This window comes from Anabas testudineus, chromosome 6, assembly GCF_900324465.2.
Source record: "Anabas testudineus chromosome 6, fAnaTes1.2, whole genome shotgun sequence".
Classification (NCBI taxonomy): domain Eukaryota; kingdom Metazoa; phylum Chordata; class Actinopteri; order Anabantiformes; family Anabantidae; genus Anabas; species Anabas testudineus.
The window spans coordinates 6,890,337-6,903,830 of record NC_046615.1 but is presented as its reverse complement, the minus strand read 5'-3'; the positions used below and the strand labels follow the sequence as shown (position 1 = coordinate 6,903,830).

The 13,494-nt window shown below is 42.4% G+C and overlaps 2 protein-coding genes across 4 annotated transcripts in view; both read left to right on the top strand.

The window, feature by feature from the left end:
* The window catches only part of bicd1a (bicaudal D homolog 1a), a 26,253-nt gene extending 25,410 nt beyond the window's left edge, over positions 1-843 (top strand). The window contains exon 10 of the mRNA XM_026364634.1: positions 322-843. Within this exon, the coding sequence (XP_026220419.1) occupies positions 322-442 (121 nt within the window). The 3' untranslated portion in view covers positions 443-843. The remainder of the gene's footprint in view (positions 1-321) is intronic.
* A 2,674-nt stretch (positions 844-3,517) lies between these two features.
* Positions 3,518-13,494, top strand: part of fgd4a (FYVE, RhoGEF and PH domain containing 4a) — a 43,173-nt gene continuing 33,196 nt past the window's right edge. The window contains exon 1 of one of the 3 annotated variants that reach the window (XM_026364884.1): positions 3,518-3,840. In XM_026364884.1, the coding sequence (XP_026220669.1) occupies positions 3,738-3,840 (103 nt within the window). In that variant the 5' untranslated portion in view covers positions 3,518-3,737. Of the gene's footprint in view, positions 3,841-8,285; positions 8,709-8,896; positions 8,934-13,494 lie in introns of those variants that run through there. The other 2 variants (XM_026364886.1, XM_026364883.1) reach the window with 2 other exon arrangements.

The following is a 13,494-nucleotide window of genomic DNA, read 5'->3' as shown; positions in this document are numbered from 1 at the left end:
GTGTTATATCAGCTTCATTTAATCCATGCAAATACCTTCAGAGCGAGCCAGATTATCTGTTTCCCCCGTTTCCATCAATGCTGAGCTGGGCTCACTTGCTGTTGTTGTTGTTGTATTTACTGTACATATCATCTCACTCTTAGTGCAACTCTTAGTGAATGTAATTGAGTGTCTAAGTTTTCCTTTTAGCAAACATCAGTCTTTTTGTTGCTATATGGTGTGACCTTATTTTTCCAACAACTGTTTTCAACCGTTTCTTGTAGCCCCTAAATCGCCTGACTCAATCTTATTTATTCTTCTCTGTCTTTCCTACTCTTACAGTCCTAAGTTTGTGGCAGATCTCCGGGAACACCAGGCAGTCGTGTCCAGCAGCAGTAGCCTTGTCTCCCCATGTGACCCTCGTGACTGTCTGGCCCAGCTAACCCAGCCACCCGACACCTAACCTCACCTCTCCAGCCCAGGTTCTGGCCTCGGACCTGTAGGATTCAAGCAGAGACAGAGACACTCTAGAAGGGGGTACCATCACTTTAACTCGCCCCAACCTAGCAGTCCAACTTGGTGCTTACTGAACTCTGTAACCTCTGGTCCTGACAGGCCTCTCGGTTCCCTGGAGCGCAGCAGAACACTCATCTTCTGCAGAAGTGACACCCTGTCTGGGAAAAAGACAATGAGGCACAAACGCCAGAGAGACAAATCATGGGAATCTCTTCCCTTATTCCTACTAGTATTTATTTATAATTAATTGATAATTTATTTACATATTGATTGGTGACATGTTTCTGGGATATTTATTAGTGGAATGTTTTTCTTTTTTCTGTTCGTTAGTCATTCTTCAAGATGAAAATCAAGGCGTGTTTTACTGCTTGTGGTGATCACCGACTACTTGGCACATTCACATTCAAGGAAAATGAGTACAGACCTGAGGCTGAGCGTTGTATTTATACGGGTTCTTACTGGTCTATAAAGAGGTTTCAAACTTGTCTAACTTTAAAACATGTAAAAAGGTAGATTTCGTCACTATACTGTAGTAATTCAAAATATACCGGATATGTCATTTTTACATAGGAGTGTGCATGGACATTGGGTTTGACATTGCAAAAAGACTAATGCAGGTAAATATGTTATTTCAGGAACTGTTTCTTGTGGTGGTGGTGATGGGTGGATTTCAACTACCTTTCTAACATCACTAGTCTTTCTTCGGATACTTGTGTTTTTTATACTATTTCTTTTGTGAATCATGTGCATAAACACTTTTTTATACCTCTTTTTATTTTCTATTTATTTTTACAGCGGAATCTGATGATGATGTTGTGTCTGTTGCGTAGCTCAGATCTCTTCAGAGACTGGGATAGATGGGAGGCTGAGTTTTTGAGATGAGGATTAGGGCCATCGGCCTGTGTTTTTTTTTTTTTTTTTGGTCGTTTGAGTTGCACAGATTTACAGTGGGTGACCTTGCCGTGAAAGGACCTCCTCTTTTAACATTAGTTAAGATCAGAGGAATCCCCAGAGGTGTGCCTCCTCTTGACTTGCTGTCACTGTCATGTCCTCTCTGTGAGCGTTTTCATTGTACTGGTCACACTGGTTAATGATGGTCATTACCATTGCCCTTAGTTCCCCATACAACAACAATCGTGTCAGTCAACTTCAAATCAAATACTTTTAGCACTCCAAGCTACCCTTGTCTGTCATCGTAACATGTTCTTGTTGAGCTGTATGCAGTACGGTCCAAGCACAATTATGCTCTGTGCGTTATAGCAATACAGTAGCACCGGTCCAGACGGATATGGTTGAAGGGATTGACCACATCTTTCAGCCAATTCTGTCACCGTGAACTAACCAGCAGGCTGACAAGAAAGAGAAGACAGCAAGTGTCCCCAGATTTGATAAAAGATAATGGGGGCACGGTTACAGCACTACTGTCAGTTTCTTTTAACAAAATCAGCATGTTTCTTTTTGAAACACTGTTTTGATGACAGGCGAACGGGGCTAAGACCGACCGAGATGGATGTGTGACTTTGTTGCATAATTGAAGTCCATTCTCTCCATCTTTAAACCCCCCCACATTGTCTTCAATACGAATGTTTTTGCTTCCTGAACTGAATACATACTTTTGCCGTATAGTCTACTGTGTATGTGTGTGTGTGTGTGTGTCTGTGTGTGTGTGTGTCTGTGTCTGTGTGTTTGAGCCACCTCTCTTGGTTTTGGTTGCACAATCTAGCAGTGGATGGAGAGAGACTAACCCAATGAAAGAAAAAAACTGGTTTAAAGAGAATTGTAGCTGCCTCCATTTCAAACAGTGTTTAATTGGTTTCCCCAATGAATAAAAGACATGTCCTTGGATTTGCATGTGGCTTCGTTTGATACATCCAGTCATAAGGCTGATATAGTATAAATAGAACTAGTATTTAAAAACGTGAGGCTGCAATTTAATTTAAGATTAAGCTGAAACAATGTATATTGAGCGTGCAAAGTATGGTGCAATGTTTTATTATTACATTTACATTTAGTTATTGACATTTTTATCCGAAGCGGCTTACAACAAGTGAGATACAAAGCAAGCAAATATCTAAGCCGAGGAGACAAACTGTAAAATAAAGTGCTCTAGAAAGAGCTGTTTCAGTTTCATGGGGTGTAAGTGCAACATAAATATATATAAATATATATATATATATATCTATATATAGAGAGGTGAGAAACTTGCTGTTATGAGAGATGTGTTAATGATTTGTGTGAAGGCCATGCTTAGTGTAGATGCAGTTGTTCAAAGAGAGGGGGGGGGGGGGGGGGGGTGGCATCAAGAGAACAGGTAGTAGGATAATTATTACATCAACAATTATAGTATAAAGGACATAAAACTGGCCACATTATTTACAACACTATTACGACATTAAGCAATAATATTAAATAGTAAAATGTTTTATAAATAACACTTCATTTCAATTTCAGTTTCATTTATTTCACATATAGGCTACTCCTGGGCAGGTTATACATTTCCCCCTTATCTTAACCTAAATGCAATAATTGATTTGCTGATCATCTATTCTACCCCCTTGCTCAACAGAGGTGGAGGCCTTAGACACAACCTGTCTCCTATTTATCATGCTGCCCTTTCATCAGCCCCCAGAAAGATGAGGCCCCGATTCACACATCCAACAGGTTGGACACACCTAAAGACATGCTTCAGGTGATAAGAGGGGTTGACAGGGGTGTGACTCCCACATCTCTTCACCTCCTGCCCTTCCATTGTTTCACCTAATGAACCTGTTCAGGCCAGAAGGGGAGGAGTAAAACCACCGTGAGGGTATGCACACTTTACTCAACTATCTTCAGACTGAAGAAGAGGCGTGGGTGCGTGCGCTTGGAGCCAACAATGTGTCCATTGTGCGTACATGGTAACAATGAGGAGGTCTGCAGCAGCAGCAGCAGCAGCAGCAGTGGTGCGCACGGAGGGGAGAGGGAGGTGCTTGGGAACACTCCCACCAAGGTGATTGTAGGGAAATCATTGGATGAAGCCGAGGCAGCCGCCACACGCCTTCAGCTGTTCGCAGCTCTCGGAGCGTCCTCTCAGGTTTGCTGTTATCTACCTGCGCACGATGGCCACATTTGTTCCAGGCGCGCTTGGGGCGAGGAGGAGGGGGGCTGCCATCACGCAGCTGGACGCGGTAGAGCAAACTTTTTAGGAGACCTCGGCGCTTTTTTATTTACTCATTTTAATCGTTTTTTAAGTAGAAGTCTCGATGCTGGAGCAGCGGGTGCCTCGTAAAAAAATGGAGAGCTTTAACAGGGTCGCTATTCGCAGGAGAGACCGATGTCTGGAAACAGGGGAGGCGGAAGAAGCAGGTGAGGTTTTCAAGAAACGCTGGGGGAAACCATTTGAATTCATATCTCACAATTACTGGAAGAGATGAAATTCTTAACTGCTTCAAAAAGTGGCCCCTGGAGTTTGGATTCATTATGCGCACTTATTACATAGAGCATAGTTTATAGAGTCCTCATAAAACATATGTGCATGTGTCCTGTCCCTGAGCTGAGTGATTCCAGCCTCACCTGGCTTCACAGTGACTCATTGTTATGACTTATTGGCTGTCATCGTGGGTTTTTGTCAGTCAGGTTGGGAAAGCGTGGAATTGCCAGGCTGTAACACCTCCAGCCCACACCTCCATTATGGCCCCTTGTTAACACACCACTGCTGACTTAGTGGCTGCTCAGCAGGTATGAAGGTTGCAAAAGGCAAGCCCCAGCCTGTTGTGTAATCACCTCCAAGCAGGGAGGTGCATTTTATCCATTCTGGAAAACACCACTTGGCACGGTAAGGACACAGCTCGGATCAGGAACCATGTCAGGAACAGCTGCTTATCAGGATCCCTGTGCAATTCACACCTGAAGTTTGACGATCAGAAAAAGTCTTGGGATCTGTGTCAGATAGGTGTTTGCAGAACTGCAAGAAAGAGGAGGGAACAAAGATTTAAACACATGTCAGTGTGAGCTGTCTGGACACGAACCACGGAGACAGGAGGTGCTGGCATGGCTTCGTCTTATCTCGTTACACTGCTTTGTGCTTGTGCAAACAGGCAGCTAATCCTTACTGTAGTACTTACTGTAGTTTGATGCGAACTTTGCCCCTTGGTTGCTAGTGCCACCGTTGGGCTCAATCAGACAGGGTGGTTTTAGTAAAGCAGTCAGGGAGAGCGTACTCAGATTGTTATCTGTTAGTGAATCACATCGTATTCCTCATCATCAGCTGCTTGTTCTGCACATTGATTCTGCCTGTAAGTTAAGTGTGACACCTAAACCTTCTGCTTTTGGTTTGGAACGTGTCACTGCTCGTTCAAGTAGCTTCTTCAGTCTTGTTTTCGAGGTGAAAGTGAAAGCACAGACCGAAGCAAATAACCATAAGTTGAGCTTCAGTAGTCGTTTGCTCCATCTGACTTATGCCTAATGAGACAGAGTTTCTACTGTGCCACTGTACTCCATACTTCCAGGTCACCGGAGCAGCTTCACATCGGCTCGTGAGGCATCCTTAATCCATCATTTAATGCTGAGGAAGATGCTTTATCGTTCGTGTCTGTTTTGATCCCATCATCCAGGACAAGTGGTTACACAACAGCAAGTCATTAGTGTGCAGTCGTGTCTTTTTCAGTGTACGTTGAATTATGCTGTTTCCTTGAAAACCCTATTGTAAGAAGTGTGGCTTTCTGTTTCTGACCTTTTGTAATTTGTTGTTGTGTTCCCAGGCAACCGTTGCGCTATCATTACTTCATAAACGTCACAGCGTAGCGCCAAAGTGTCTGGTTCGTTATAACTCACATGTTGGATATGATGTATTTAGTGTTCGAAGTCCAAACACAGTAGCAGTGCGTGTAGATCTTAGCTGGTGATCTTAGCTTAGGAGTGAGTACAGCTGTATCCAGCTCCAACAAAGGCGCTGATTGTTTTCCATCTCCCAAGAAAGAAGCAGTGGGACTGGATGAATCAGAAGCTGTGCAGCCTGCTAGCCTACTGTTGCTGCTATTGTTTTGCGGCACTGATGCCCATTCAGCCGGAGCTGAACCATCTCACTGTCCTCTACTGGCTTTAATTCATTTCAGGCAATAGTGGTTTATTTGTGCAGCTCAGTTGATGATGGCTTAAAGTTCGCAACCTTTTCTGTGCCATGCATCGATAAACTGCCCATTGCTTCATTTAGAAAGGCGGTTGTGGTTATTTTGGATTTTAATAAGTGTTAAGAACTGTAGTGAGAGAGTTTTGGTCTGTTGTTGGTGGTAGTTTCAGCTTAGTAATCACAGAGCATTCATACCTTTGACCTAACAAAGGCACACAAATTAGTTTGGTTTCTACCAGGGGGCGGTTTCAGCTGTAGCCAATTAAGACTATACTTAATGGTTGATCATATCTCATGATGGGGTTACTGCCATCCACGACCAAACCCCCTACAGATGATCCAAAATGCAGCAGCACGCCTCATTTTCAATCAACCAAAAAGGTCTCATGTCACACCGCTCTTCACATCTTTGCATTGGCTTCCTGTGGCTGCAAGGGTCAAGTTCAAAGCTCTGTCTCTTGCCTACAGAGTGGTCAACTCCACAGCTCCATCTTATCTCAGTTCAATCATTCAGGTCTACATCTCCTCCCGTCCACTGCGCTCAACCGGTGAACGGCGTCTGGTGGTACCAGCACCACACAGTCGACACCAAGGAAAACTGTTCAGCTCAGTAATCCCACGATGGTGGAATGAGCTGCCTATCTCTGCACGCTCAGCCACCTCACTTGCAATCTTTAAAAAACGGCTGAAAACAGAACTCTTCCACATCTTCCTTTGCACTTTTCCGCTCTCTTGTACTTAACATCTCTTGAAACAGAAACACTTTTTTGATAGCACTTTGCTTTGATGTTTTTTCTCCTTGACTTAGATTTCGTTTGCTTGCCTTTTTCCTCACTTGTAAGTCACTTTGGATAAAAGCGTCTGCAAAATGACTAAATGTAGTTCTCACATATGCAAAAATTATTTTGGGCCGTATATTATGACGGAGAACACTGGTGTCAGGTTTAATTATAGAAAAAATTAAGTAATTAAAGCTATAGTACTTAATAAATATGCTGCATTTATATCCCGAATCTCATGTGGGTTTCCTCCCACAGTCCGGGGAGATGCATGGTTAGCAGTAGTTAGCAGTTCTGCATTGTCCTCAGCTGTGAATGTTAACATCCAAGTGTCAGTATTCTGATACAGTGCCAGCCAGTGTTTTTTTGTTTTATGCCTGCAGCTTTAATTTTTTTGGTTCACTCTCTCCGCTCTCGTCAGCCTCATCTCCAGCCACAGTAAGCAGCGGTTTTCAGTGAAAAATCTCTATTAGCCCATTGTACTTCAACCTTTCTGCACAGACAAAGTTAGAAACTACATGGTGAACACAGTGGAGCATTTGACAGCCAAGGGATTAGATATTTCTGTTAGACTTAGACTTAGAACAAGGTGCCACATTTTATTATTGCAACTTTCCTAGTTCAAAACGCACATAGTATGTTCAAATGCACTAAACTAAAGGTCATAAAAATAATAGAGGTTGTCGATTTTTGTTAATAAATAACATCTTATGGGATTAAAGAATGAAGACTTACTTAATTTCCTCCTTTCAATGGTTCCCCTGAATACAGCGATTTGCTGTATGGAACATGATTGTGCAGGGAGGTGTGAAGGAAGTTATTGTTTTTCTTAGATGATTATCGCTGTGAGGGTGAACTGCACGAAAGCAGGAAATTGCTAAAACATTTTGCCAAACCCAGAAATGTTGTGTGTATGTGTGTAATATTCGTGAGCAGCTACACAGAGTCGATTTCACAAGCGCCACTGTTAAAGATCAGCTTGGTGGTTTGCCGATGTGCCACTAGGTGGAGTTAAACACTCTCAAATGTTTTACCCACAGACCAGCAGGTGGGCCTTCATGCTCACCATGTAATGATTACAACAGAGCAGCCATCCACATACACTATAATCTGATACACTGTCCTAAATCAATTAGGAAACCAATCACTATGTTTATCACTTTTGTTAAACTGTCCATATTAAACCACTTTTTCCTCTAAGTGTTTTTTTTTTTGGGGGGGGGGATATTTTACTTTGACTTGAAAATTGAAGGCTGACGAAATGACCGTTGTGTAATTGTAAGTAACACACACACGCACACACACACACACACACACACACACACACGCACACACACACACACACACACACACTGTTCCTATGATTCTGGGAAGAAAGGGGCCTTTCTCACGGAAGCATGTGGGATATACAAAGAGGTGGAGAGAGTAAACAGTCAGCTACTTTTAGACTGTATAGAAATATGTGAAGTTTCTCTGTTGACACTTCTTTTATTAGCAGCTGTGTGTTTTCTGTACGCACCATTATGTTACGCAGCGATCGAGGAGACATTGTCTTTTAATGGAATCTTACATTTGAAAACCTTATGGAGCTTGATTTGATATGAGGTGCAAACTGTGACGCTGTCACCGTGGTTTCCAACACACCAACTCATTATGAGCCTAAATATCTGCTGTATTTCTACCAGGACGATGTTTTTCTTTCCGTGCTCCATCCAGGACTTCCTGACTGCAGCGTGTGTCGTTTCCCCGTCCTGACTGGCATTGTTAGCCTGTGAGGTTCTTCCCAGAAGTTTACTGTAGCGTCTATTACCCTTCGTGCTCAGTCCGAGTGGAGCTGAGAAACAGAGATTTCCAACCTGTGGTCTGATGGGCAGCGAGGGCCCAAGAGACACTTTGAAGAAGTGACGCTGCAGAGAGGAAGATGTGGAGCAACTGTTTAAACCAACGTTTTTTTCTCACTTTTATGAAATTGAGGACGTCCTGCCTGCATCAGAACAGAAAGATGTTGGTGGTTGGATGACTTCTCTTTATTTTCAGTGCCTTGTTTTTACTCTTGAGCAGCAGAGTATGTCAGGGGGGGCCTCCTGTGCCTCTTTGTTCATTGGCTGAGGCGGAGGAAGGAAGGGAAGAAAGTGGTAAACAGAGGTGTTATTTTAAACCATTGTTGCACCTAAAGCTTTACAGTAGTGCTAGTTGTTAGTTCGTTTGCTTGATCAAATCTGTCACACACCTCACTTTCTCCCTCCACCATTTCTACTGGCTCACACACATCATGGACTACCTGCTCAATCGTTACCGGACGTCCCGTTTGAAGCACGTTGCCTCGGGTAGGTGATGCTGACAGGCTGGACACCACAACGAGGATCAGCACTGTCAGTTGTTTGATGTATATATGTTAGGAGCAGGTCTTGGGTTGTTTTTTCCTCTTTTTTTTTTCTTCTTCTTCTTTTTGAAAATAAAAGACACTGGACTGACAATGAAACGAAGGCGCAAATACTGGTTTTGGAGCCGGAAAGGTAAAAACACAAAGATGTGTCTGCTCTGCTGCTATGGTAAGATTTGGAGACTCAAATATTTGGCTTCGATCATTCTAGTTAATGATGAAAAGCAGTGCTCATCCTTTCCCAAATATTAACTGGTGACTCATCTTTCCTTACCATAAAATATTCCCTTGACTTGTTTCATCCCTGTGGCTCTGTTCTCCTTGTTTGACTGGCGTCTGTTGTCTACAGAGAGCCATCAGAGAGGATCCATTCTCTAAAATTATCACCTGGCTGCTCTCCCGTGTACAGCATTTATTTTCTGCTCTGCGGATCTTTTGCTGTTCCCTTGGACCAGGTGGTTTGTTGAAGTCTTTCATCTGCAGTAGTAGTAGTAGAGAGTTAAGATAGCACCACTTTCTCCAGAGTTAAATGAACACTGCAGGCAAAAATAAAACTGTTCAAAGTTGCATGTTTCACTGTTGGGGTAGTGTTAGTTTCACTCGATACAGTGTCAACATATCTACAGTGAAAATGAAACTGCAGCAAACCCCATTATGGATCAATTGTACACAGTATCAGTTACTGTACAGTGAATTTCAGCAAGTTAATCTGCAGACATGTGTGGGCAGAGTCTAATAACAGTGTTAAGCTCTGTGAAGTGACACCAACACTGAACTACATTTTACACTGAATGTGTTAAAATTACTCTTTGGCATTTCAAATCAACTTGGGAAATGTTAAACCCTGGAATTTAAACCAGTCTTTGCTGTTTTGGTCTCCATGCGGATGGGCCTGCTGCTGGGCAGCGTTACAGAAGAGGGAGAGAGTGAATTTAAATCCACTACGGCGGAAAAAAAGACTGTTTTGTTCTCAGGGGCCTGGGAACCAGCTCCCCCTCTTAAGACCCTCTTCCAGCCACTCTGGCCTTTTGGCAACGTCCCTGATGGCCCATTACCCAACTGAGCTTGTGTTGTGTGTGTGTTTGCTCTGTAGTAGGCCATTACAAGTGTATGTATGTGTGTGTTTTAACATTGTAACCCCTCAACTGTGCAGCTATCTTTGGGTGGTGTGTATTGTCGCTGAGCTGGGGGTGAGTCACCCGTATTTAATAGAAATGGGAGAGGAAACAGTGCGAGGCATTCTGCTTTCATTCTCATTGGCAGGAAGGAAAAGGCTGGGAACACCAGCAGGATCAGGTCGTTTCACCACGCGCATTGTTTCAATGTGGGAGAGGGTGTCATAAGTAGTTACTGTCAAGTGACAAGTGGCACAACTTGTCAGTATCAGTGCGCTCGCATCAGGTCCATTTCCATGGAAGGTATAGTCATAAAAGTTGGAGAGTGTTTGTCTTACAGATAATCACCAAAGTTACATTTAGCGGTTGTTGTTTGTTTAAGGTGTGAGCATTTGGGGAGTAATAAGTTTTAATAATGGGTAGTAATATGGTAATAAAACAGATAATGCAGAAGTATTTTGTTTATGTATCTATGAAAACCAGTGAAAACAAAATTAGGATCATATTAAAATCACATGGCACAGTTGAGTGAAGCAATATTTCATTTAACAAGCTGCTGAAACTCATTCAGTTCTTTGCTGTTTTACAAAGAAACTTTTTTCAATGTGGATCAATTTATATTTTTTTATGTCACATCAGTATGCTTTAACCGATGAAGCGTGATAACAGATGTAACGTGTTATGGGAAGGTCCCGGGGTTTTCTCCTTTTGTGCCTTTTGTTTTACTGAAGGCCATGTGTTCACGACTGTCCAACAGTGGACAGTGTCAGCTGTCCGGCTTGATAAAGGGTGTGTGTGTGTGTGTGTGTGTGTGTGTGTGTGTGTGAGTGTGTGTGAGGCCCAACAGCTGTAAAAGAAAAGCATCACACAGTCACTGCATGAATACAGCGAACTGAACTGCAGCTCGGACCCTGTTATTCTTCAAAGCGTCGTCGTCATCATCGTTAGATTTTGTATGAACACCTTTTGGCCATTAATAACAGAGCCTGCATGTGTCTGTAAGTGCATCTGTCTTCCTAACAATGCAGCCCTGAAACGTATCACACTACTGTCCAGTGTGATATTGAATTTTGTCTCGATCATGATGCAGGGGATGATACTTAACGACCTCCTGTTGACTCTTTGTCTTTTGTTGCTTTCGTATTGACCAAAGGTTTCATGATGACAAGGTATTTTGGAAAATGATTCAGAATTCCTGAAGTATGAATAGATTCTTGATCATGGGACTGTGTGACTTAGTTTTTTTCTTTTTCTGTGGTACTCCTACGTCACAGGAAGACTTGACTCTACTTATACAGTAATCCAAATACATGGTGCTTTTATTAATTTGTCACTTTAAATTGCCCATGTGCAATCTGAGCATGAATGCTTGTCTGTGCCTCTGTGCCAGCCCAGTGAGAGTTGGGATCGGCTTTAACAGAGTAAACAGTATAGATTATGGATGGATTGAGTACAATCAGGATATTCTATGAGTTTTACTCTCACTGTAAATCGCTCTCAGAGCATTGTTTTTATCTTTACCACCATTTCTGTACAACACTGTGTAACACTGTAGCCGTTATATAATTAAATTTTCTCTGTTGCTTTTCTCTCTCTCCATTGGGCAGCATTCCTGCCATGCCTGATTCCTGACATCATGCTCAGGTGGTGTCACTGACGTGTGACAAGTCATGCATTCTCACGCACTAATAATATCCATGAGTAAGGCATTTCTCACAAGGATACACTTAAGACATATGCTCATACATATATGTATATTCTTTAACAAGTAAAAAGTAAACAGGGAAAACCTCTTTATATTGTATCCAGACTAACATGGAGAACTCCTGGAGTGTGATATTCAGGTGCTTCAAACACCATTTAGTTCGTTTTCCGTGTTCCTGATTCACTGACTGTATTTTATAAAAGTCTTTCTCTGGCTCCACCCTGACAAACACAGCTCACACATACATGTCGCACAGGTTGCCAGTAATCTCTATTAATTTAATATTTCTATACCATTTATACCAGCGTAGCTAGCCCATTAAATATCTCTATCATTGTCGAGAGCATTCACTTATGTGCTTTTACTTTTCAGGTCAGCTTTTCAGACACAGACATGTATATGTTTTAATTTTATCTATAACCAATTTTATCAGAAGAGAATTTACTATTGATGTATTGAAAACTGAACGGGAAATGTTGCTTTCTGGAACTAAAGTAGCTGCAATTTCAGCTGTGTCCACCTGAGGGCTTGCTGTCACAAATCCTGTCAGCCGATCTAAAGTAAACCCTGACTGTGGTTCTTGCCACTGTCAGGCGACAACAGTCAATCAGAACAGTGTGTATCCCAGTAAAGCGTGAAAACGTGACAGTGAAACAGCATGAACAACACCAGGGACACTGAAACTGGAGCTTCTAATTGAATTTCAGTCATCATAAGTATTGTTATTTACACTGAGCACGGCCAATTAATTCATTGTTTTATTCAGTGTGATTGTGTTTGTTTATATAATATATGATTATAAAAGCTAATGTCAGCATGGTGCTCGTGTATGACTTGACGGTTAAAGATGTCGATGCCCCACTCAGTACGTACATTAGATGTAATCAAAGCCTCCCATGTTACCCGTCATCAGTCAGAACATAGCACCCGATCAGTCCAGCGTGTAACATGAGTGCTCTGTTAGGGTGTTAAATGATGTAGTGGGAACGCAGTCAATACTGTCAGCCGGGTGTGATTTCTATTATCTGCACAGGATAGTAATTCAAGCAGGTGAGTATTGTACATTCTAAACTAGACAATACTGGATTTAAAAGTATTATTAAATAGTACTTTTATTTTAGAATATAACCAAAACTCATTCTCATACACACTCTTATAAACACACTTATAAATAATGAGATACTTATCAGTCTCCCTTCAGAAGTTCTGTTGTTAATTCTCGGGGGGTTTGGGATTTAATCTGTGTGTTTACTGAAGGGAACAACGAGAACGATAACGTGGATAATGAGAGCATCTAAGTGTCTTCTGTGCTGAGGTGCTTTTCAAACACTCCCAATAAACGAACTGTGTCTAGTTATTAGTATCCATACCACACCGCTGCTCAGCACCAACTCAGTCCAGCTGGTCTCTTCCTTAGCATATTGATATCTCAGATATATCTCCTGACATCTGTGCTGTTGAAACATAACATTTGCTTTTGTCCCTTGTCTTCTGTGGCTTTGTAGCTTTTGATCTTTTGTGCCTATAAACACGTGTGTCTGTAGACAATACCCATCATTCCTCATTGACCTTCATAATGTGCACAGTGTGCACCACGAGGAGGAGGGGGGGGTCAATGAAAACAGTGGGGGCTTGAAGGCAGTGTGTGTGTGTGTGTGTGTGTGTTGGAAAACATGCACATGTGCATGCATTTCAAGGGATGTGGGTTTAATTAATGATGTGTGTGTGTGTGGGAGGCCCACAGCTCTGTGCTTATGGAGATGTTGTGGGTAATGGCCCGAAGGCATGCTGCTCTCCTCTTCTCTCAGGCCACACAGGAAAGAAAGACGTGGTTGGTGAAAAGAGATGCAATATAGTAACAGAGTGGTAGGTGGATGCTAGAGAGAGAAAGGGGAGATGGTAAGAGAAAC